The sequence below is a fragment of the Marmota flaviventris genome, chromosome 2, assembly GCF_047511675.1.
Source record: "Marmota flaviventris isolate mMarFla1 chromosome 2, mMarFla1.hap1, whole genome shotgun sequence".
NCBI classification, from domain to species: domain Eukaryota; kingdom Metazoa; phylum Chordata; class Mammalia; order Rodentia; family Sciuridae; genus Marmota; species Marmota flaviventris.
Window position 1 is genome coordinate 1,423,824 of NC_092499.1, and position 24,628 is coordinate 1,448,451.

At 60.3% G+C, this 24,628-nt stretch overlaps 1 protein-coding gene across 1 annotated transcript; it reads right to left on the bottom strand.

The window, feature by feature from the left end:
- Positions 1-16,813: 16,813 nt before the first annotated feature.
- Tmem121 (transmembrane protein 121) lies at positions 16,814-20,431 on the bottom strand. The gene is made up of 2 exons (XM_027946691.2): positions 20,365-20,431; positions 16,814-18,320 (listed from the first exon to the last, which is right to left on the bottom strand). The coding sequence occupies exon 2, from the start codon at positions 18,141-18,143 to the stop codon at positions 17,187-17,189; it is 957 nt and encodes a 318-aa protein (XP_027802492.1). The 5' UTR covers positions 18,144-18,320; positions 20,365-20,431; the 3' UTR covers positions 16,814-17,186.
- Between the last annotated feature and the right edge of the window lie 4,197 nt (positions 20,432-24,628).

Sequence of the window (24,628 nt, forward strand, 5' to 3'; positions counted from 1 at the left end):
GCACAGACACACAGCACAGGGGCAGACACAAGGCCACACGGGCACACCTTGGTGTTGATGCACAGATGTGCCCACTGCAGCCAGGGGGCACACACCCACTCACACTTGACAGCTGACCCCTGTGGCCAGGGGCCCAGCATCTGCCACCCCGGCCTGTCCCCTCTTGTCACTGGCCCCTGAGCCCTGCAGGCTCCAGGCCTGTGACAGCCCACTCGCCCGCCACCTGAGCACACCTGACCCAGCCTCACACACCCGTGGGCTGAGGCCCTGCACGGGCCTCCTCCACAGCCCCAGCCTGGCCTCACTGCCACGTGGTGCTGGGAGGGCCTGGAAGGGCAGCGGGTGCGGGCTGACCATGGCTGTCCTCGCCGTCTGCTCTGCCTGCCCCGCAGGCCCGTGCTGGCCACCAACAGGAAAGCTGGTCGCAGCCAGGCCAGGCCCTGCCTGAGCCCCCACCCGGGGGCCTGTGCCAAGGCAAGCCCAGCCCTGACCCCAGCCCAGTCCCAGGACAGCAGGGGTGGTGGACAGACTGCCCCTCACTGCCCTCCCGGGGCCCAGGGCTGGGCGACCCTCTCAGGAGGAGGAAGGGGCCAGAGCGGGCTGCGGGCAGGGCCGAGGCTGTGACCGTCCTGCACACTGTTCTCACGGGGCTTCCCCTTGACGCCTGCGCTGGCTGCGGGGGAGACTGCCGCATGGCGCCCCTTCCATGAGTTTGGGCGAAGGGAAGGAAGGGCCAGGGCTGGGGGCTGAGGATGGGGCGCCGGCCACCCTGGCCGCTCCCTCCCGGAGACCAGGCTCCTCACGCGGCTGCCTGGACAACAACCCGGGGCCTCCTCCAGGACGTCGCAGTGTGTGTCGCCCCCAGGGATGAAAGCCTGGACTTCCAGGGCTGGGGTGCAGCTCGGGCACAGCACTCGCCAGTTGGTGCCAGTCCTGGGCCCCAGGCCCAGCGCCGTCCAGAACCCATACAGCACGGGAGCTGCGAGCCCCTGCCGGCCTGTCTCTGGGAGGAACTTCCCCTGGGAGAGGGGACAGTGTGGGGCCTGGAGCAGCAGTGACCTGGAGGCAGGGTGCAGAGGGCTGTGTGTCCACGGTCCCCGAGCAGCCTCCAGCCCTGCAGCTGCCCCCGGGGTTGGTCACTTGCAAGATGGAGGCTGCTTCCAGGGGCAGCGGGCAGGTGGGAGGACAGGGGAGGGGGCAGGAAGGTGACGGGGACATGTGGGGATGGGGCCTGTGGTCAGGCCACAGTGTGGGCCGCAGGTTGGGGGGAGGCTCCCCCAGCTCCCATCCCCTGCTGTGCCTGGGTGCCCTGGCTGGCCCGGGCAGCTGGGACCCACCCATCTGTGCTTCCCTGGGGCCTGGCAGCCCGCAGACGTGCCTCTGCTCTAGCAGCCACGGGCAGCCACGGGCAGCCACACGCTGTCACAGCCCGGGCTAGCCAGCAAGACTCCAGGTGGTCAGGACCTTGGGCTCCTAAGAAGAGACTGTGGTCAGGCAGGGGCTCCTTCCACCCAGCCTGGCCCCCAGTCCCATCCACAGGGCCAGAAACCAAAGAAAGCCTGGGGTCCCCGGGGCTGCCTGCCTGTGGGGACAATGTCTTCCTTGCAGACTGCTGCCCACGAGAAGGGTGTGAGCCGGAGCTTACCCGTCCAGCCCTGCCAAGGGGGACAGGCCCTCCTGGCCTCCGCCCGTGGTGTCTCCTTTCATTTCTGCTGTGTAGGACCCCTTCCCCATGCCAGCACTGGGCATGCTGTGCCCAGAGAAGAGAATGGCCGCTGCAGGGGCAGGATGCAGAGCCTGAACGTGGACACACACGAGCTGTCCCTCCTCACAGCCCATCAACCAGAGCCAGCATGAGACACAGCACACACTGGACCCCTGGAAGTCACAGCCCACTGGTCCTGGAGATACGTGGACAGGGGAATGCTGGCTAGAACTCTGGGGGTGGGGGCTTCAGAGTGAACCACGGGTGTGGATGTGTACGCCAGGGTACAGTGACACGCAGCCACCTGTCAGGCCGGGGGTCCCCACACCTGTCTCCAAGCTCAGCAGTGTGTAGCTGGGGAACACTACAGAACAGGCCTAGCCACGTCCGCAGACCTCAGTACCCTGGCACATGCCTTCCTGTCACATGAGGAGCCGGCCCTCCTGACCACCAGACCTCCGGCCCTGGCCACCCAGAGTCCTTGGTCCATCTCCCCTCCTGGGGCAGGCAACTCCTCCCCTGCACCCCTGAAACCCCAGAGGTACTCAGGCTAAGCAATGGTTGAGGGGACTCCCCGCCCTGTCTTCATGCTCCCCTCAGTGTCCAGGGCCAGCCACCCAGAGGTGAGCACGTGTTGACCTCAGCCGGGCACTCAGCACACCAGCCCAACTCGATGGGGGATGGCTGGGGGACAAGAGATAAGCTGCCCTGGTATGTCCTGCCCTCTGTGGTCGGGCCTGCCTCCACCTGGGAACACGGAGGACAGACTGGCTTCCGTGGGACCTGCTCCGCACAGGGACCGCTCCTCCCTGCAGCCCCGCCCCCAACACCCCCCCCCCTGCCCCAGCACCAGCGAGGCTCTGCTGCCCCCGTAAGGCCAATCGCAGCATCGCACCACTGCCACAGAAGGTTGTGCGGCGGACCCAGGCGGGTGCCCTATCTTCCTGCCAGGCACTGCCCCGTCCTGTTAGGGCGGGTAGGGACGGGTGCCCTGTCCTCCGTGGTCATATTGGGGAGTTATTCTTGGGAAGGAGACCCAAAGTTCGTGTACACCCTCGTGGTAGCCCACGCATGTCTGTGTTCACCGTTAGGAAGCAGCTGATGCCATGTTGAACCAGGTTCCTGGGCAGACAGAACTCCCCATCCCATGTAGCACAGCTCGGGGGCAGCACCCAGGGCCCACCTCTGCAGCAGCTCTCACCTGCACTCCGTACCTCCAGCACCTTCTTGTGGCGTGTAGGGCTCTTTGCAGCCTTATGGGGAATGCTGCCAATCCGGGCTTGGCACAGACGGCACATGGTCAGGCTCAGCCTTTGGGCTAGTTAGTGCCCTGTGGAGTCGAATCGCACCTGCACCACCAGTGGGGTCTGGGGCCCCTGGTGCACCTGAACAGTGTCCAGCGACCAGGTGTTGGACTCTGTCGTCCCCTTGTGGCCAAGATGTGTTACAACATCTCCACCCACTAGGTGGGCTCTTTTAACAGGCATGATAAGTGTGCCTGCGAGTGTGCACAGGGGCATGTGTCCCACACGTGTCCCTAGTCCTGCAGGCTGGGTTCCTCGTACAACCGTCCATATGTCTATGTGCACTGGGTGGGCTGTGTTCAGATGTTAGAGGTGGCAATAGGGTGAGGGGAATTTGAAGATTTTGTGACAAGTTTACAATCTTACTATTGACAAGACCCTCTGCTTGGCCCAATCACCAGGTTCCTGAGTCCTCTCCAGCCCCACCTGGGCACATGCTGGTGAAACCTGGTGTCAGCGAGGTCCCTGCTCAGTCATTGCAACAAGAACCACACTTTCCACTTCCAGTCCCCACATCCCACCAGGCTCCTCATCCTCCACCACCCAGGTGGGGGCTGGTCCCCTGACCTGTCTTTATCATGAATCTCCTGGCCACTGACACCTCCTCTTGGTAACTCCCCCCTCTGACCACACCTGCACCCTGGCCATGCAACCCACCTGCCCCTGTGTTCCAGGGCCCCATGTGCCCCACTGCAAACCCACTGTCCTGGCCCCTGCATCTTCCTGAACGGCCCTGCATGTGCCCTGCAGAGTTAACCAGCATCACTGGCTGGTTTCCTCACGCACACTATACCTCTGCACTGATCCCAAGGTGGACACAGATGGCTGTCCCCGCCTGTCATGTGAGCTGGGGTTTCCACCTTCAGCAGCACACGACAGCAAGAAGGAGCCCATCAGTGAAGGACTAAAGGCGGCCAGGAAGGAGGACTGGCCTGTGACAACTTCCCCCACCCATGGACAGCTGTGGGACTGTGCCTGGACCTGGTCATCCAGAGGAAGGGGAGGCCTGAGCTCCACTTGAGATGTCAGACTCCTGGCTCAAGAAACCAAACGGGGAGAGAGGCCTTCCCAGGCCCAGGATGGCAGCCATCCAGGACCTGCAGCGTGGGATTGAGTCTGGACCACATGGGGCCCGTGGGCGGGCCGCAGCAGCGCCTGGGCTGGGCTCTGCGCAGGGTCCCCTGGTCCCCACTGCTCCCTCGAAGTCCCGCCCCGGCAGCCTAGAGCCCGCACCAGCGAGGCTCTGCTGCCCCCGTGCGGCCAACGCGGAGTCCCACAGCTGCCGCAGGAAGCTCTTGGGGCCGCCGCTGCGGTTCCGGGTCTCGTTGGGGGGCGGTTCCGCGTCTCACTGGGGCAGGTGCCCATCTCGTGGGGGGGCAGTTCCCAGTCTCATTGAGGAAGGTGCCCGTCTTGTTACGGTGAGTGGGTGCAAGCGTCTGTCTCCGTGGTCATATTAGCAATTTGGGAAGGTCACTCCAGCTCGTGGGCCCCCTTGTAGTGTCCCACAGGTTCCATGCACATCCGTGTCCACAGTTATGTGAGTGCCCGAACCAAGCTCCTGGCAGGCAGGACTCCCCGACCCATGTGGACACTCGGCCACACCAGGAGAAAAGAGGGTCTGTGACAAAGGTGAGCCAGCACCTGCAGGTGGGAACACAATTCGGAGGCTCTTGGGGCCGCCGCTGCACCCCTTGCCTCCAGCACCTTCTTGTGGGGAGTTGGGTTCCTCACAGCCTGATGAGGACCCTTGGCCAACGGGAGTCCCCAGCGTGGAGAGGGCGAGATCATACTCAGCCTTCGGGCCGGCAGGACCCCTATGACCATGCGCAGGGCTCGGGCGCCACCTCGTGGTAGTGACGCGTCACTTCATGCTCCCCTAGTCAGGGGAGTCCAGCAAAAGAGCAGATAGAGGATGCTCGCTCAGCCTCAAAAAAGAAGGCACACAACCAACACCTGCAAGCCACACACCCACCGACACCTGCTTTGAGACCAGGACAAGAGGGGACATTCCATGCCGGCGACCCGCGAACTTTGCTCCTGCACCCTGGGTGCACACCCTTCCTAAGGGTGTGTCTGGAAACCAGGATGCTGGCACCTGGGTGCCAGGACTTTGGAAGGGTGGGCTCTGCTGAAGCCTGTGAGGTCCTGGGAGCCAAGGAAAGGCCACTTAGATAACCCGGTGAGAGTTCCCGGGACTCCTCAGGACAGATCCAGCCAGAGCTGGAATGATCTGAGCAGCAAAAGAAGTGGTGTTGGATGACACTGCCAACGTGACCAAATCCACAGTCTATGCGGATGCGAGAGTTGCATACCTGACCAAATGGACGAGGGAGAAGAGGCAGACCTCCCCGTAGAATTCCGAATAATCCATGTAGATAGTCTGCCCTCGAGGCCTGGAGATGCAACTCCCTAGTCCCTACCCGTGGGCCACGTGGGCCACGCTGGCAATGCCCCTCCAAAGACAGCAGTGTAGCCACCTCGGGTAACTACACCTGCATGAGGCCTCAGACACGTGGTTGCACCCAACACCAACAGTGCTGAGTCCTGTTGACCCGTGCCGCGGCTGTGTTCCTGTGCAGAACCCCAGCGCGGCCTGAGGAAAACACCGGGTGAAGGCCAACTGAGACAGTGTGAAAAATACAGGGTCACCTGCACACCCAGTGTACACCAGCACTGTTCACAAGAGCCAAACTAGGGACCCAGCCCAGTGCCATCCACAGATGAATGGATAAGGAAGATGTGGTGTATAAAAACCCTGGAGTTTTATTCAGCCATAAAGAAAAATGAAATTATGTCATTTGCAGGAAAATGGATGGAACTAGAGACCATCATGTTAAGCAAAATAAGTCAAACTCAGAAGGTCAAGGGTCATATGTTTTCTGTCCTATGCAGAAGCTAGAGAGGGAAAAACAAAGATGGGGGCGGTTCTCATGAAATCAAAGGAAGATCAGTAGAGAAGGGGTACCCAAGGGGTAGAAGGCAGGGAGGGAGGGGGAGTGCTGGGGAATGATACTGGCCGAACTGTATTGTTATACTGTGTGCATGTGCAAATTGTAACAACAAATTCCATGGATATGTACAACTACAGTGCACCAATAAAAATGGGGGGAAGATTAAAATTTGAAAAATTCTGAAATTTTAAAAAGAAAAAGAAAAGAAACACCTAGCCAGGTCACCTCAAAACTTGTCTCATCATCAAGATAAGGAAAGTCCGAGAAAATATTACATGGGGGAACCTATGCACAAGTTCCCAGACACCCCACCACTATCAGAGGGAGGGACTGGGCCCTAGACACGAACAACGGCCCAGCCTGGGGAAGGCCGGAGCATGCGCGGCCTTGGAGCAGGTCCAGGGCCGGGTCGCACCGCCAGATCCACCGATTGGGCCTCAGCCCCGGTGCACCTGCTCTGAGCGCAGCGCCCAAACACGGAGCTCTGGTGCCCCCTTGTGGTCATTCTGCGTCACTGCATGCCCTGCCAGCCCCAGGTCCTGCGCTCAGCCCGCCCCGTCAGTTCTCCCTGGCAGGTGAGAACTCACTAGGAACTCTTCCCAGCCCCTCGACTTCGCTCCCGGTGAAGTCCCAGCACCGTGGGACTCGGTGGGGAGACCTACCTGACCCAAGGCTCACCTGCACAGGGTCCCTCTGTGCAGACCTGTGCTCTCCCCTGCAGGGCAAAGCTGCTTTTAGGAAGTTTCTGGAAACACCCTGAGGGTGGGGATGTAAGTGAGTCCTAGAGGAAACCAGGGCAGTGAGGCAGGAGCTGAGGCTGCCCCTCAGCAGCACCTGACCGCTCACTGTCTATATGGGGACTTCACGCCCACCAGCCTCCAGGTTGATGGTCAGCTCTGAGCAGCACTAAGCCGGCTCTCTAGGGAAGGCCTCTGGCGGAGCCAGCGTCCACCAGGCCGGAGAGAGTCATCTTCAATTCTCCATGGCAGCCAAGCCTTCCCCATGCTCCTATTCCAGCCTTCTCCTGCACACGATGGATCAGCGTCCTCTCCACTGAAGTCCCACGAGGGAGACATGACCCAGGCCCCAGTGTCTGGGACACATTCACCAAGTTATGTTTCTGTCACTGCAGGTTTTCTCTCAGAGCCGTTCTGACTCTGGGAATGGGTGGATTCTAATTCCACTTGATAAGGCTTTGCAACGTGAGCTCTCAAGAGACTGCTCCCCCCGCCACACCTTGGCCAGCGCGGCGGCTGCCCCTCGGCTTTGCCCTGCTGCACCCCACAGGACTGCAGTCTTACTAAGACACACTCTGGTGGGTGCAGGGGGTGCGGATGTCTGTAATTCCAGCCAACCAGAGGCTCGGGCTGGAGCATGGAGTTCAAAGCCAGCCAGGGGACTTAGTGAGACCCTGTCTCAAAGCAGAAGAGAGACATGCTCTGGCTGAGGCCGGCTTCTTTGAGACTCCAGTCAAATGTGAAGGGTTGGACTGTGCTCACCAAGGTTCTCTCCCAAAACCCAGCCACGGAAGGGTCTGGCTGTGCAGGGAGGCGCTTCTCGGGCCACCCGTGCAGTGGACCCCAGGGCACCTCCCCCATCTTCACAGGCCCAGCTACAGATGAGGACACCGAGGCACAGGACGAGTGAGCCACAAGCCAGGACCACCTGAGCCAGGAGCCAAACAGGGCCGAAGTCCCGTCACCAAGGCCCCACCTGACGAGGGCCAGAGGTGTGGAAATGGAGACCCCGAAGCCATCGGGAGCCCACGTGTGGAGACACAGCACAGGGCCAGGAGCTGAGAACTCAAAGCTAGACAGCAGTGAGGACACGCAGGGTCCCCCATGCACATGAGGCCTCCCCAAGGGCTCAGGACACAGGGCCAGCAGAACCAGCAAGCTGCCACACCCGGCAGCAATTGCCACCTCCCGCACAAGTGACCAACTTCGTAAGAAACAGCCGAAGCTTCCAGAAATGTCTTTGACCTTGGGAAGGGACTCCACTCCAGCCGCTGTGATCCGGCAGAACAGAGAGTGAGCAGCTGGATCTCTGCCTCACAGGGAGGCCAGGGTCCGGAAACGGCCTTAAGGCGCCCCAGGGCAGCAGCGGGCAGCTCGCTCCTCAGTGTGCCGCTCTGCTCCTGCCCCAGCGTGGCTTCTCAGACTGGGTGCCACTGCACACCCCAGCAGGGACAGCCCCAGGTTTGGGAGGGGGTCTAGGGGTCTCTATTCCAGCAGCCACGCCTTGAGCGGAAGTCTGGGGCGCCCTCCTTAGGAAGGATGACTGTCGGCTCCAGGCAGCGAAGTCTCGGTCCTCCTCTGAGTAGGCCTTAAGAGGGCATGGAGACCAAGTGAGAACAGTGGCCCGGTGGCTGAGGTGCCCCATGGTGCTGGAAGCCCAGCCCTGGGCAGCAGTGTTGGGAGGTGGCCAGGGAGGTCCTCGGGGATCTGTATCCTGAAGAGTGTGGTCTTGAGGGCACTCTCTGCCAGTGAGGACTTGGCCTCAGCCTCAGTTGCTCTCCTGCCTCCAACAGGTGGGGCCATAGTAAGGAGGCCCTCTCAGAGGCCGGACCTCCATGATGGTGGTGCCTGCTTCCAGAGCCCAGAGGATGAACACCTCTTCCTTTAAGTTCCTCATCTGTGTGTTGTTACAGCAGCACAACATGGACTAAGACACAGCCACTAATGAATTTAACTACACAGGTGACAATGAAATTCAACTCCATGTCACATGTTTAAACTGAACCGAAAATCAAAACAATACTAGATTGGGCGACAAGAAAACAACAGGTTAAGTGCCGGAAAAAGAGGGTCAAAATGCTGAATGATTGTAAGCCCAGCTGCAAAAACCTGCAGTTAAGTGCACAAGTAACAGTTAAATGGTGGCCAGTCACAGTGGCACACTCCTGTAATCCCAGGGAGCCTGGAGGCTGAGAGAAAAGAGGATCACAAGTTCAAGGCCCACCTCAGTAACTTAGCAAGGCCCTAAGAAACTTAGCAAGACCCTGTCTCAAAATAAAAAATAAAAAAGGGCTGGGGATGTGGCTGAGTGGAAAAGCAACCCTGGGCTCAATTCCCAGTACCAAAAATAAATAAATAAATGACCAGTGGTCTGCCCTACAGTGTAGGTTGTAGCCTGTGAAAAGAAGTTGATCTACAGTGTGGATGAACCTGAGGACACCGGCAAAGTGAAATCAGTCAGACGCAGAAAGATCACCACCACGGGGCTCCCCACAGGAGGCAGGCAGATCCCAAACTCACAGAGGCAGGAAGGCGCCCGCACTCCCCTGGCTGGAGAGGGGTGTGCAGCTGGTACTCCAGCGCTGTGCAGCTTTGCGAGCCGGAAAGCATCCCTGAGGTGGATGGTGGGGCAGTTGCGCAGTGCTGTGAATGCCCTGATGCCTCCGACCGGTACACCGAAAATGGTTAGAATGGCCAAGTTTATATTGCATTTATTTTATCACAGTAAAATAATGGATGAAATTTGCCCTCCTGAAAAAAGTTTAATGGTGAGTTACAAAAGAATTTTTTTAAACTATACTTTCCAAACTAAAGACATAACGGGAAAGGCTGCGGAACACGGAAAGAGGGGAGGGAAAGAAACAGAGAGGCCACCCAGGTGCAAGAGGCAAGGTGCAGAGCAGCCTTGAGCCATGCCCGGGTGTGAAGAACCAGCTGGCCTCGCCAACAGAGATGTCACACTGGGTGGACGCAGCACAGTCCACACCCAAACCAGCCACACAGAGCACTGGGCACCGGCTGCCCTGGCTGCACTGTCCCGGCTGAGCCAGGCACTCATGTCCCCAGTTCTACAGGCTGCACCCAGATCAGGGTGCCAGCAGGTGGGGCGCTGGTGAGGGCTCTGTCCCTGAAGGGCAGGTGGCCACCTTCGCTCTGTGTCCTCTCCACATGGGGTGAAGAGAAAGACCTCAGGTGTCTTCCTTGTTACTGTTTAGATCTAGTGTCCCCCGAAAGCCCACGGGTGAGACAATGCAAGAAGGTTTGGAGGAGAAGTGATGGGTTATGGCCTTAACCTACCCAGAGTTAATCCCTGCTGGGACTCACTGAGTGGTGGCTGGAGGCAGTGGGTGTGGCCGGAGGGAGCGTGGCTATGGGTGGGGTAGGTATTGGTATCTGGCAAGTGGAGCCCTCTCTCGGCTTCCTCTCTGTGAGCTGCTTCCCTCTGCCACACTCTGCCACCATGATGCTCAGCCCCACCTTGAGCCCCGCGGGATGGAGCAGCCTTCTATGAACTGAGGCCCCTGAAACCTTGAGCCCCCAAATCAGCTTTTCCTCCTGTACAGTTGTTCTGGTTGGGTCCTTTAGTCACAGCAGTGAAAAAGCTGACTAAAACACTCCTCTTCTTGGAAGGACCCCCGTGTAACCAGGGGACCCCACACTCGTGACCTCCTCCGAACCCAGCCACCTTCAAACACTGTCACAGGGGGGCCAGGGTGTGTTCTAAGCACAAGAATACACGAGCATGACCGTGCACAGGGGCACTGTTCTCGCCAGCAAAACCCTGGAGAGGACCCAAACCTACATCGATGGGAACAGGATTGAACAGACCAGAATATTTGCATAATGGATTTTTTTGTTTGGGGCAGTTCTGGGGATTGAATCCAGAAGCATTTTAACACTGAGCTACATCCCCAGTTCTTTTTATTTTTTATCTTGTGACAGGGTCTTGCTGAGTTGCCCAGGCTGGCTTCAAACTTGCAAACCTCCTGCCTCCCAAGTTCCTAGGATCACAGGCGGGCACGACTGCACCCAGCCCTATTATTAAAAGCAACAAATTAAAGAACCAAATATTGAAAAACAGTCCACCCTGCATGGTCCCAATGCCTCTGGTTCTGTGCACCTGAGATCTATTTAAAGAATAGAAAGGGGCCACGGGACAGTAATCCACAGACAGCCTTCCTCCAAATCCGTGGGGAAAGCACTGAGTAAGAGAACGAGTTTGCACCAAGAACCTTGGAAAAGGAATGTCCTGGGAAGACGGGAGAAGTTGCTCCACCCCTCGAACAGCAGGGAGGTGCCAGTCTAACCGGTCCCTGGACTCCACCCCTCGGGCAGCAGGAGCCTGCAGCCTGTGACCACCAAGTGTGGCCAGGGAGGTGGAGCACGTTGGCTGCTGCACATGCACATCAGCGTGATTCTTTGGAAGAACATGGTAAGAAGCCTCGGAAACCTTCCAGAAGCTGGCACTGGTGCCAGGATGGCTCCCTTCTCCATTCCACCTGGGCACAGAAGCACCCAAAGAGCTGCCCTGGCACCGGACATGCGGAGCCTAAGAGCTGACTGCAGTGGCTGGGCTTGTCTCCCCAGATGTGGGGAGCCTCCCTGAGAGACCCCACGGGCCCCTTGCACCTCCCCAGTCCCCACCTGACTATGACCTGATGGCCCAGTGCCAGTTCTGACAGCAAGACTCACACCGAGGAGCAGCCAGGAAGGTGGGACTGGCCCTGGATAGATGGATGGGCGCTGACCACCTGCCAACCTGCCCCGAGAGAGAAATGAGCGGCCAGCAGAAGCAGCTCCGGGGTGGCAGTCCACTCCTGCTGCCACCACAGGACGCCACAGACAGGGTGACCTGGAAACAACAGAAACTTATTTCTCACAGTCTGGAGGCTGGAACTCCAAAGTCAAGGCACTGGCCGGTCGTGTCTGGTGAGGGCACCTGCTGCTGTGTCTTCAGAGGGCAGATGCAGTGTTGTCACATGGTGGAAGAGACAAGCCCTGTGTAAGGGTGCCGGTGCCATCTGTGAGGGCAGAGCCCTGGTGCCCCACGCCTCCCGAGGTCACACTCCTCCCAACTGCACCAGGACCAAGCCACCATGAACTCCTGGGGACACAGAGGCTCAGACCAAGCAGCCACCTGGGGTTTCCTGACCCACGGGGGAAGCTGGCAAGTCCTCAGTCAGCAGAGGGCGAACACACCCTCCTCTGCACACCTGACCATGCTGGCCCAGCTCCAGCCAGGCCAGAGTCCATCCAAACCAGCACCAGCCGGAGCTCATGCAAATCAGCATCCAGTCCCTGGAGGGGTGGCTACTGGGACCCTGGCAATGCTGCTGCACCCCAGGACTCCATGACCCACCCCCTGGGCGGCCACTCCACCCCCCGAAGCCTGTCCTCATCCCACCCCCGCTCTCAGCCCCTGCTGCGGCCCTCCTGCAAGGCAGACCCTGTGCCCACTGGACTGCATTCTGATGCCCCCTGCAGCCAGGACCCTGGGCAGCAGCCTCCCTGCCCTCCTCTGATGGGCGCTTCCCATCCCTGGTCTCTCTCTCGTGACCTGGCAGCCACCTTGCTCTTCGCTAAGCCACTGTGTTTGGGCACATGGAGTCAGGTGATTTTGCAGCCTTCCTCCCACCTCAGCCTGGGCTCAGCAGCAAAGAGGGCCCCCAGGAGCAGAGGGACTGGTCGGCGATCCACACCCACAAGGACCGCCATGACAGTCTTCTCCTGGGTCCTGGTCTGCAGAGGTCCTCGTTTGGCTGCTCTAGGGAATCCGATGAGTGGGCCACTTTGTTAGATGGGGTTCTACCCGGGTGAGGCTGCTTTCCTGTGGGTGTGGGTGTGAGTGTGCTCTGAGTGGAAGACCAAGGGTCGGAGGTCCAGGCCTTTCCATTCTGTGAGAGACCGGGGTCTGGCCTGCCTGCCCCAGGAGCAGCTGGAGTGGGTCCAGCCCTGCCCCCATCACTGCAGTGTCCCCAGGAGTGGGAAACAGCACGGGCACCTCCTCTGAGGCTGCCTCCCCTCAAGTCCTCCTCAGAGGCCAGCTCGGGTCCCCTGGCCAGAACCAGTTCCCAGGACTACCTTTCTCTGGCGGTGGAAAAAAAGGTCACTTGACTTCTCCTGCTAAAGGTGAGCCTACCACAAAGCCCTGGGGTCAGCAGAAGACAGGAGACTGTGGGTCCAACACGCAGGGTCCTCTACTCCCAGGCCAGAGCAGCACAAGGCCCCACCCGCCATGTTGCTTCCTCTTGCCCACAGGCCCTGGGGCGATGGGGAGGCCCAGCAGAGAGTGTACTCACAGCTGACAGGAGTCCACCCTCCCTCTGTCATTGCCCGAAGTGCCATGGAAAAGGACAGTGCAAGCTGGACACAGTGGCCCGCGCCTGTACTCCCAGCTGCTCAGGAGGCTGAGGCAGGACTGCTCGAGCCCAGAAGTTCAAGGTCGGCCAAGTTCACCTGCTGATGGAGCCATGAGCTTGCAACTTGTCTTTGGTCACGTGACAGCCAATCCATGGCAAAGATTTGTCTAGATCCTGCCAGCACATATTTAAATCTTCCCCCAAATGTCCAACTGACTCTGCACAGGCAGCCGGTCTGGCCCATAGCGTAGCGTGTTAACCCCTCCTCCCCGGTGATTCCACAGCAAAGCCCAGGCTGATGCTGCGCGCTTGGGACATTCTCAGAGCTACCGCCTACCTCCACCACGTGGACATCCACAGTCCTCTTACCCACTTGGCCCTGCCAGACAGGACAGGCGGAGGCAGCTCGGGAGACAGCCAATGTTCTCACGGCTGCCCGCTGCCGTGTGCTCAGGAAGAAGCCGACGGCAGCTCACCTGGGGCAGGTTGGAGGCTGGGTCTTCCCTGGAGCACAGCTGGCTGCCCTGGATCCTAGCAGCAAGCCGTAGGGAGGGGCCCCAGGACCCAGATGTGTCCGAGCTGGGGTCAGTGCCTCAGACCTTGGCAAAGTTCCCTGGCAGCTGGGAAGGTAGGGGACTCTCTTCCAGGACAGCTCAACTTGGAGAGATAGCAGGCCCTGTGCTGGGGCATCAGCATGAATGCTGTTGGTGTATCTGGAGATGGGTTCCCCTGGACCCTTGACTGACATGTCCTCAGAATGGGGTGCGGCATGGGGCCTTGCCTGCAAGGAGGAGGAAAGAGCGGAAGGCCCTGATGTGACCACAGGTGGTCCGGGCTGTGCTGCAGTCCCTTCCCTCTCCCACATGCTCAGGCATAATCCCAACCTGCAGTCCAGGTAGACACCTCAGTGGCCAGTGGCCTTCTGGCTGCCCCGACACATGCTTCCCAGTCCACACTCTACTCGGCCTCTCCCTCCACACCTGGCCCTGGGCCCCTTTGCCGGCTCCTTTTCCCCATCCAGCCCTGAATTGCAAGTGGAGGTGGGGACCCTTCTGCCCTTTTCCTGTTACTTCTCTTCCAAGCTGGAACTCTGAGAGGTACGAGGCCGGGTTCTAGCTGCCGTCCCCGAGCAGAGACTCCTCACAGTGAACACAACCCCATGAAACTGATTCCTCCAAAACCCCTCATGTGACCCCCTTCCTGCAGACCCCCAGCAGCTCAAGCCTAGGAGGCATCCTTGATGACCTTACCCAATGGGCAGTGGGTCCCCAAGTCCTTCTTCCTTCCCCCTGACTCTTGGCTCTGGCACCTCTCGCCTGAGGTGTCCCTCTAAGGTCCCACCACCACAGTTACATTTCCCCTCTGTTCCACACTGACCAGCTCCCACAGCTCCCACTTGCAGCGGGGGCTCCAGCTGACTGAGGCCCGGGCCCCTGCCCTTGCCCCTGCCCAGGGCCTCTCCCAGCGCCAGCACCCGAGCTCTCCACAGCCAGGCCCTGCTCATCAGGGTCAGCTCATCACCAGCCCACTCCAGGGTGCTCAACGGACCAATGAAAGCACAAGGGGCTTCTGGCTGGCTTCTCTGCCACAAGTGACCACCACCAGTCACTTTAGGAAGCCAGGGAAGGACAGGCCATAATACAGCCAGGGCCTCACCCTGTCCCCAAGGGGGACCCCGGAGGACACGAACCTTACGCCAAGCTTAACAAAGGCCCCTCGGTGCCCAGCCTTGCCATGGCCTGGCTCTGCTCCCTCCTGGAAACAGTGGCTGCCATCTGTACAGATGCCACACAGACTGGGGGTGGGGACACTAAGCCAGGTCAAGACAGGGTGTAGCCATGTCCCTGGGAAGGATTGGGGCCACTCTGCAGGGCTCTGTGGGAGGCAGAGGCCGTGGGAGGAGCCATGCCAAGGAGCCTGGAGACCCAGGGCATGGGCCCCGCATGGCCCTGGGGTAGGTGGTGCGCTGGAGCCTCAGGGAGGGTCTCTGGGCCCCAGGCCCTCTTCTCTCTGCTGGAGGGAGCAAAGCCAGGAATGGCAAGTCCCACCTCTGACACAGGACACTGGCCTGGCAGGCAGAGCTGACCCACAGCAATGCTACCACACTGCCTCCCCAGGCCTCTAGGTCAGCAAGTTTTTCAGAAGAGTCAAAATCAGAGGTCAAGACTAGGGACATGGCTCAGTAACACCTGCCTTCACGTGCAGAGGCCCTGAGTTCCATCCCCAGCACCTAAAAACAGAACAGATACCAGAAGCCCAAGACTCTGGAGCCCACGTGGCCCTTCAGCCTATTCTGCCTGCTCCAGGACTCACCCGGAGATGAGTGACCCTCCAGGGTGCACTGAGGGCTAGTCTTCATCCAGGACACAGACCAGGTAGGACAAGCAGGCACTGGCTTCAGCAAGACACAGACTCCAGCCTTGGACACTCAGAATGCAGGCCTCACCTACTGACCCCCACCCAACATTACTGAGAACATCCCAAGCTTGACCACAGGCCAGTGAGACTCCCACAGCCCATCCCTCTCCACCCCTGCCCATGGCCTCCAGGGCCACTCCTCCGCCACCAGCAGCCCCTCCACTTCTCGTCCTGGTTGGCTACACTAGAGGGTGGGCTGCCCAGAGCAGAGGCCTGCGGTCACTAGCAGGATGCTCACAGGGGGGCCACTGAGGATGTGGGTGGAGGTAGGGACAGGCTGATGGGGAGGACAGAGGCACTGGTCACACCTAGCCACAAAGGGAGCCTTGTGCACCTGTCCCCAGGGCCTGCTGGAAGGCAGGCATCTTACCAAGCCAGATTCCAGATGACAGGGGGGCAGTCCCCATCTGGGGGTGGAGCCCGCCTGCCCCTGGGACCCTGGACAGCCGCAGTCAGGGTGCGGGGGGAGCCCACTGTGAATAGCCAGCCCCATACCTTCCTGGGGTGGTCATAGATGACAGAAATCCTGAGGCTTCTGGGCAGCAGGGAGGGACGTTCTTGCCTCCAGGGAAGCAAAGGCCAATGCAGTGGACAGGTGCCTAGCACGGCACAGAGCTCCAAGATGCAGCGAGTGTCACCAAGTGTCACCGGAGGTTGGAGGACATATATAACCATGGCCAGTCATGGGTAAGAGCCATCCTCTCAGCCTCAGAAGGCCCCCAGGTGCCACAGAGACCCTCCTGGACTGGTGGGACACAGGGCCACAGCACAGAAGTGGGACCCACAGGAGGTCAGGTGAGAGAACACCTAGATGGCTCCAGCCTCTGCTGCCTGTGGACTCCACAGGTGTTCGAGAGCTGGAGTAAGGTGTGGCCAGGCCTCGTGCTCCTGGCTGGGGCTGCACTTCGGCCTAGGAAAGCTGGCCCTGAGGCCATCCAACACAGGCAGTCTTGGTTTGGAAGAGCCCATCAGCAGAGAGGGACTTCCATGGGACAGGGCACATCTGGACCTGAGGGGGAGGCAGGGACATGGGGCCTCGACACCCAAGGTGGGGGTCAATATATGCCAGGAAGAACACCTTTGGGTTATGGTAACAGTGGAGGAGGGAGCAATGAGATTAGATGGAAGAGGGGTCTCTGGGGCAGGGCTGCAATGCCCCCCTATGCCTGCCTGCACAGGCGTTCCTGAGAGCCACCAAGGAGGGAGCCCCCCGCCCTGAAGTGCCCAGCAGGCCCCACAGCCACTCTCCCTGCGCTGAGACCCTTCTCTTGACTCACCCTCCCTGACACCCTGCCCAATTAGTTATTAGGAGCGCATGAAACAGGCAGAGAGGTGAGGCTTTGGATACAAAACTGTAAACGCGAGTCTTTAAAATGACAGAGGCCTCCTTGGCCCGGAACTCTGAGCCAGAGACCCCCACCAAGGGACCAGATATCGTCACACTCTGCCCTCCCTTCCCACCCAAGGGGCAGGCCCAGCAGGCAGAGGCCAGGTCACCTCCACTGGGCTCAAGCCTCGAAAACTGTTCCGCGCTGGGGTGGGCTGGCGCAGTGGGGACTGAGGGTCCGTGGTCCAAGGGATTCCTGAGATGAAGAAGCGGCCGCGGCCCTGCACCGCACTGGCCCCTGAGGGCTGCCAGCCCCACCCCATCCCATGCAAACCAGGCCAGGTTGGCCCAGCGTCTCTGCGCCCTGGGGTACAGCAGGGCCCTGTCACGTGTCCAGTGCCTCACGGGTAGGCGAGGGCCCATGGGGGCGCCCAGGCGGGCCATGCAGCGGCGGAGGCGGCGGAACAGAGTTGCGCTGCGTCGGAGGTGGCTGCAGTTCCAGCGCAAGCGCAGGTGGTGGGAAGTCGCGCACCTGGCGGCGGTACTCCAAGAAGGTGCAGGCCTTGGTGGCCAGCGCCACCACGTTCTTGCCGACGAAGATAGCAGAGACGCGGCTGTCACGGAAGAGCGCCATGTTGGCAGCGCGCGCCAGCACTGCCACCACGTTGACGGTGGCGAGGCTGAGCACCGGGTACAGCATCATCTTCTGTGGCGCTATGTGCTCGCCCTGCATGCTGACCTCGCTGAGCGCCACGCACGGCAGCACTAGCAGCAACATGTAGCAGTAGAAGAAGGTGAGGCCTTCGGCCCACAGCGGCAGCCCGGTGCGCGGTGGCTCCCACAAGTTGGCCTGCATGTCCAGCAGGTCCAGCAGGTCGAGGGCTACCCAGAAGAGGCGGCCGCGCAGGTCTTCACGCTTGCGGAAGGTGCGCACATACTCCATACGGTCAAGCGCCACGAGCAGCAAGAAGAGGCCGGGCACGCATACCGACAACAGCAGCGTCAGCGCCTTGCGCGCCACTGGGTCGGCTGCACCACGCCTCGCGGCCTTGTAGTTCTGGAAGATGAAGTAGAGTTTGATCTCCAGCACAAAGATGTAGAGGAACCAGAGGATCATGGCATAACCGCGCTTGGCAGTGCGCACCTCGGCGCCCACCCACACGGCCACGTAGCGCAGCACCAGCAGGAAGCAAACGTCTCCCACCAGCACGATAATGCACACACCAATCTTGCGCGGGCCCTGGTTCTGCTCCACCAGGTATGCGTCCATGACGGCCATGCTGCCCATGATCACCAGCGTGGTCAGGCACACGTGGCGCCGGTCTGGGGGCGGCAGCACCATGGTCAGCCGCCGGGGCCCCGGCCCAGGTGCGCACGGCCCCCACGCGAGGCAGGACGAGGCCCTGCGGCGGCCGGGAGCGCGGCGGGGCGCGGCCGTGCTCAGCCCGTGGGCATGATGAGACGGAGCTTGTCCAGCTGCCCGGAGGGCGCCGCCGCTCCCGGCCGGCGAGCTTGGAACCTGGGGAAGACCAGAGGAGACAAGTCAGCGCGCAATCCCGGGCGGCGTCAGGCTCAGGCGGGCCGGGAGGGCGGGCGACCTCCCGCAGCCCCCGCTGTTTCCTGCGCGGGGCGCTGTCACAGTGCAGCACGCCTGGGGTCTCGGTCGCAAGCACGCGCAGCTGCGCGCACACAGGATCCTGAGCCAACGAGCAGAACCTCCAGGGGGCGCTGCAGCCGCACCTGAGAGACTGGAGACCTCGTTCCCGCCACCGCCAGGAAGGAAACCGAACGGAAGTGGTTTCTCCTCGCCGCGCGCGTTCCCGGAGCCCCGGTGGTTTGTCACGGCTGGGCCAACGCCGCCACCCCTCCCGGTTCGGGCGATCTGGACCTCAAGCCCGGGACAGCGGCCCGAGGCCTTTCCTGTGGGGTTTTGGGCGTCCCCTCCCTGCCGCGCCGCGCTAGGGAAAGAGGCGGACCTCCTCCTTGGCCCTGAGAGCACCGGGAGTACGGGAGGCCCAGGCCCCATCCCGGAGACAGGGCTCTGGGCAGGTTTCCGACCCGGACTGAGAGTCATCCAAGTCCTGCCGCGTCCGTCCTACACAGCCTCTCCGTACCCCCCTACCCGTTCCTTGCAGCCCCCACCAGCTCTCCTCCCTAACTGGCAGTCTCTTATTCCCTCCTGTCTGCCCTCCAGGGCAGTAGGGACCATTCTCTGCCCTGCGCCCACCATGGCTCCCATTGCCCTGGAGACGTGTTCTCTTGTCCTGGCTGCATCTCCAGCCATATACACTCCCCACTCCCCGTACAAACACACCCACACTGCCTTACTCCTTTGCCCTGGTGGTCCCCGGCTGGGAGCCGCCTTCAAGAAGACGCCAGCAGAGTGGCCCTTCTGGTACACCTGGCACAGCCTGTCCCTCTGTGATAGTCGGAGGGCCCCTGCACCTGGGCCTGCTCACACCCCCTCAGCCCTCACACACCTGAAAGTCACTCCCAGCCAGGCCCAGCCTCTGTGCAGGACACTCAGGACAGGGGGTTGCGTTTACTGCCCCGTCTAGACAAAGACATAAAATGTATTGTCACCCGTGCTGAGCTCAGCCTGTTCCTGGTGACACAGCCTCCACTGACTGGAGGAGGCCTTGAACTGCACATCGGCACCCCTACCCTCATCTCAGCTGCGGCCATGCCTGGCACCCTCCTCCCAGGGGTCCCCACAACCACACACAGCACTTCCACGCAGAGCTCCAACACCTAGTAAAGGACGCCTTTGGGAGCCATCAGCCCACACACCCACCATCAGATTCCGTGCACTATTCCCCAGCCGCCCGCTGACCCTGCTTACTCGCCCACCAGTAGGCACACCTCGTGGGAAGCCCACGCTGGGCCCATTCCTGCCCACCTGGGCCTCCTCTGGGCGCAGCCTGGGAATTTCTTCCTCTCAGCACTTGCGCAGGCCAAGAGCCCTGTCTGCTCCACCCGCTCCATCACCGCTCCCCAGTCACTGGTCAAAGGAGGGCGGAGGGCTTTGCGGTGGTGATGGGGCAGACGCCACCCCCTAGAGGAGCCCCCGCCCACGAAGCCAGAGCCCGGGCCGTCCTTCCAGCCGGGCTCCTCTGGACCTGGCCCAGGTCCACCTGCCCTGGGTCTCCCGCTCCGCCCTCAGCTCAGGTCTCACGCACCGACTCCGGGCCCCCAGGCCTCCAGGCCCTACCCTGCCCGCCCGGCGCCCGCGCCCGGCACGGACCCCCACCCCTCGGTGCCTCCAGGAGGGGGTTGGGACCGAGGAAGGGTCGCGCCACTCTGGGGCCGCGGTTTCGAGGGTCCAGCCGCTCGCAGCAGGTTGCTTCTCCGCTTGTCCCTCCCCCACCAAAGGCTTCCCTAGCGGGGCCTGCCCCGTCACACGGCCCGCCCGAGGCCTCACCCGGCATTGTCCCCCCTGCCATCCCACGCCCCGCGGCCGCGGGACGGGGGTCGCCCAGGCCCGGAGGGCAGCAGCGCCGGCCTACCGCCCCTCTCCACCGACACGCCACCGGCCCGCCCGCCCGCCGATCGCCGGCGCCTACCCCGCCGCCGGCCAGATGCTGCGAGCCCGGCGGGCCCCGCGGAGCCGCTGCTCCCGACCCGGCGCGCGGAGCTGCGCTCCGCCCCTCCGCCCCCGGCGCCTCCCCCGGCCGAGAACCCGCCCCTCGGCCCGCGCCCCGGACCCGGACCGGGGCCTAGCGGTCCGCGGGGGGTCCGGCACGGCGCCAGTTGCGGAGAAACCGCTCTGCGCAGTCCCGGCGCACTGGACAGGTGGCGCTGAAAGCGGACGCTCCAGGATCCACCCCTGGCCCGGATGTCTGTCCGTATCGCCTCACCCAACAGCCGAGAATCCCTTCAGTCCTCTCTCCCCTAATTCCTCTGCAGCCCTCCGGGCTCAGAGCCTGACCGCCACTGAAGTGACCCTGCTCACCCACGGCAAGCTGCCCGCTGGACCCCGTCCCCGTGGAGCTGGCCAGGACGTGGGGGCGGGGCCGACAGCCGGGGACCCTAGGAATGGCCCTCGGGCCAACACAGTGGTGGGGCCTGGGTCCTACTCCCAGCTGGGAGCTGGGGCCCTCCGTGCCCTATGGGGAAAATCCAGCCCCGGTCTCTTGCGGGAGGAGGAAGAGATGAGGAGAAGCTGCTTCCGTTTCCAACCGTCGGGGGCAAGCCAGTGCTCTGGGGCGCAGGCTTCCTCTCTCCAACAGTCCTCACTGAGCCCCCACCTACCTCGGGGCCCTGTGAGCCAGAGAAGGATGAGGAGGGCACTTACTCCCAGATGCCCTCGTTCCCAGAGAGGCTCACTTCTCTCTGACAGAGACTGAGGGTCAAGGATGTGAAGGGACATCCAGAATCCCACTGCTGGGAAGGGCGGAGTCGGATCCCTCCCAGGTCTGCTCACACTGGGGCACTGCAACAGGCTACAGTGGGCCATCTAGGGACCAGGGACCAAGCTGAGGTGCTCACTGGGATAGCTGGGCAGGGATGCCAGCCCCCACCAGCCCTCTTGCTCTCACTGGAGGGTGTTGCCTGGTACCCAGGAAGGGGCTCCACATCCAAGAGTGGACTGTTCTTCCCTCATGGATTTCTCTAGAGCCCCCTGGTGTCATCAACAAGGAGGCTGAGGGCTAGACCACTCCAGTGCCAGAATGGAGAGAAGAGGAGGCCCCCACTGGACAGTGGGCAGTGCCAGCCTTCAGCATCAGTGTCCGCACAACAGCCCTGGGTGTCCACTCTGCCCTCCCTACCTCACCCGAGGCTAGTCTTCCAATGCTTGGTCTGCCCAGTGCTCCGCCTGGCCCTCTCCAGCACCCCAACCCTTGGAACACTGCTTACACATCCAAAGGGTCAGGCCATGCAGTGAGACACTATCCTGCATCATCTGGATGGCCAGAGAGGCAGGGGATCCTGTCAGAGAGGGACTTGAAGATGCAGCTCTGGCGGCTCTGGAGAGGAGGAAGCGGCCACAGGCCAGCTTCACAGCTGGAAGGGCAGCACAGGGACTCTCCTTAGGGCCTCAGGAAGGAAGCAGCCTTGGTTTTAGCCCAGTGGCTCTGTCCTGCACACTGCAGGGCAGTGGACTGTGTTGTTTGAAGACACTAAGTTTGTAGCAGTTTATTACAACAACAATGGGCTAGGGATGTGGCTCAGTGGCTGAATGCCCCGAGTTCAATCCCCGGAGAAAGAGAGAGAGAGAGAGAGAGAGAGAGAGAGAGAGAGAGATGGGGTGGGGAAGAAAGGAAAGGAAGAAAGAAGGAAGGAAGGAAGGAAGGAAGAAAAGAGAGAAAGGGAGGGAAGGAAGGAAAAGGAAGAAAGGGAAAGGGAAGGAAGGGACAAGGAAACCAGCACGGCTACTGCCCTGAAACAGCTCTTCCCACACAGACAAATCTGCGAGTGACTGCAGAGCAGGTCAAAGCTGGGCAGGTGGCACATCTGTAATCCCAGCACTGGGAGGCTGAGGCCGGGTTGCTTGAACCCAGGGATTCAAGGCCAGTCTGGGCAACAGTCAAGACCCCAATTCAAAAAAGAAAAATAGGCCGGGCACAGTGGTGCACGCCTGTAATCCCAGCAGCTCAGGAGGAGGAGGCAGGAGGATCTTGAGTTCAAAGCCAGCCTCTGCAATTTAGTGAGGCACTAAGCAACTCAGTGAGACTCCTTCACTATTAAATGTAAAATGGGGCTGGGGATGTGGCTCAGTGGTTGAGTGCTCCTGAGTTCAATCACGAGTTCCCAAAAACAAACAAACAAAAAAAAAAAATAAAACAAATTAAAAAAAATCAAAAAGTGGACAGGAAGAGAAACACCCTAGGTTAAGATGGGGAGAAGAGAAAGTGGCAAATCCATGGGGATGTTGAAGTGAGCATGCACTACATGTGATAATCACAAAGTGCTGACACAATGGAACCTACCATTCTGCATAGATATGCACCAGTAAAAATAAAAAACAAGAAATTAAAACACAAGTCAAGCACAGCACATGAAACAAGGGGAAGGGAGATGGTCCTGACTGCCGGGGACCAGCAGGGATGCCCAGCAGCCCAGGGCACGCACTGCAGGAAAGCAACACACAGCTCTGAGGGAATCCAGAGACAGTGGGGCAGAAGACAGGGTTAGCCAAAGGGAGTCCAGGCCAGAGTGGGAGATGCAGCAGCTTACCAACCAGAAGAGAGAGCAGACTTAAACACTAACCTGTCACCAGACACGATGGTGCACACCTATAATCTCAGTTATTCAGGAGGCTGAGGCAAGAGGATCACAAGTTCAAGGTCAGTCTTGGCAACTTAGCAAGATCCTGTCTTAAATAGAAATCTTACAAAGGGCTGTGCACGTAGCTTGGGAAGAGTGCCTGCTTATGATTTACAAAGCTCTGAGATCAATCCCCAGCACCACAAAAAGAAAAAAAAAAAAAAAGAATGTCAATAGCTACGCTAAATGTAAATGAGCTAAACATCCCCACTGAATGTCTAAGATGATCTGATCAAAAAACAAAATAGAGACTGTTGGTAAGAGCCCCACCTAAATCCCAAGGACATGGGCTGGTGAGAGGCAAGGATAACAGGCTACAGTGGAAAAGGACAGCAGAAAACACATCAGAGAAGTGTGCACCAAGACACGGTGTGCAGAGCTGCAACACTTTCTGTGTGGCCGTGTGTGGCCAGCAGAGAGGAATTGGAATGTCCCAACACAGTGACTGCAGTTAGCCTGATGTGATCATGCACGTCCATGTGTGTGCAGCCATCAGTGTTGATAGGTGAGACTAAAGGGAGCCGCCTTGTGTGTGGAGTACCCTCAGCTGGTCTGGGAGAAACTGTCAGGACCCACAGACCTTGGGAGGACCTGCGTGTCACAAGCAAGGAAAGCTGCAGAATCCAGGTAAAGGCCACACTCACATTTCCTGGGCTCCCGCTGGGGTGCTGGTCTCCCCCAGGGAAGCACTCCAGAACAGGACAGAAAGCGTAAAGCATGCAAGGTCTCTGAAAGCCAAGAGCTCCAGGAGAGGACAGTCCTGAATTTGAGGCCCCACTGAACAGGTGTGTTTCTGCATCTTGCTCCCACACCCCAACCTGGCAGCCTGGAAGCCAGACATGTGTTTCTGACTTAGGATATGTTCAGCATAAGATGCATTTAGGGGGACATAATCTCATTGACATTAGAGGAACAGTGGTATTTTTTTTTTAATCTTCAAAATCAGCAGCAAGAAGACAGTGCAGCTCCAAACTGCAGAGGCTGGGGCTGTAGCTCAGTGGTGGCTGCTTTCCTACTGCAAGAGGCCCTGGGTTCCACCCCAGCACTGCCCGCAAGAGAATAAAAAGGGCAAAGGCTGGACAGGCTGGCTGTGTTCAGCCGCAGGGCTGCAGGGTCCCAGCACACTGCTTTCCTGTCTCAAAGAGAGAGCATGGAGGACTCGGCAGAGAGGTTTTAGACACTTTATTACCGACTTGGTGGCAGCAGGCAGCAAGCAGTGGCTGGGGGGTGGGGGGCACGTGCCTGCAGGCTGAGGGAGGCGAGGGCATTCTTCAGATGCTCCTGAGTACCCTCCTCCACCTCCTCACAGTCAGGGCGCTCTGCAGACCTGCTCCCATTGGCGATGAAGTAGACACGAGCTCCCCCACCTCCTCCTGCCCACCTTCTCCAGAGCGCTCTCGGGAACTGCAGTGTCTGACCCAGCAGGAGTTGGACACGGAAGAGGTGCCTCCCATGCCTGCTAGAGGGGCTGCGCCCCAATGCTGCAGTCCAGACCTGCACGACCCACATGCTAAAGGCTTTCTCCTCCAAGGGGTGCTGTTGCAGTGCTGGCAGCCTTCG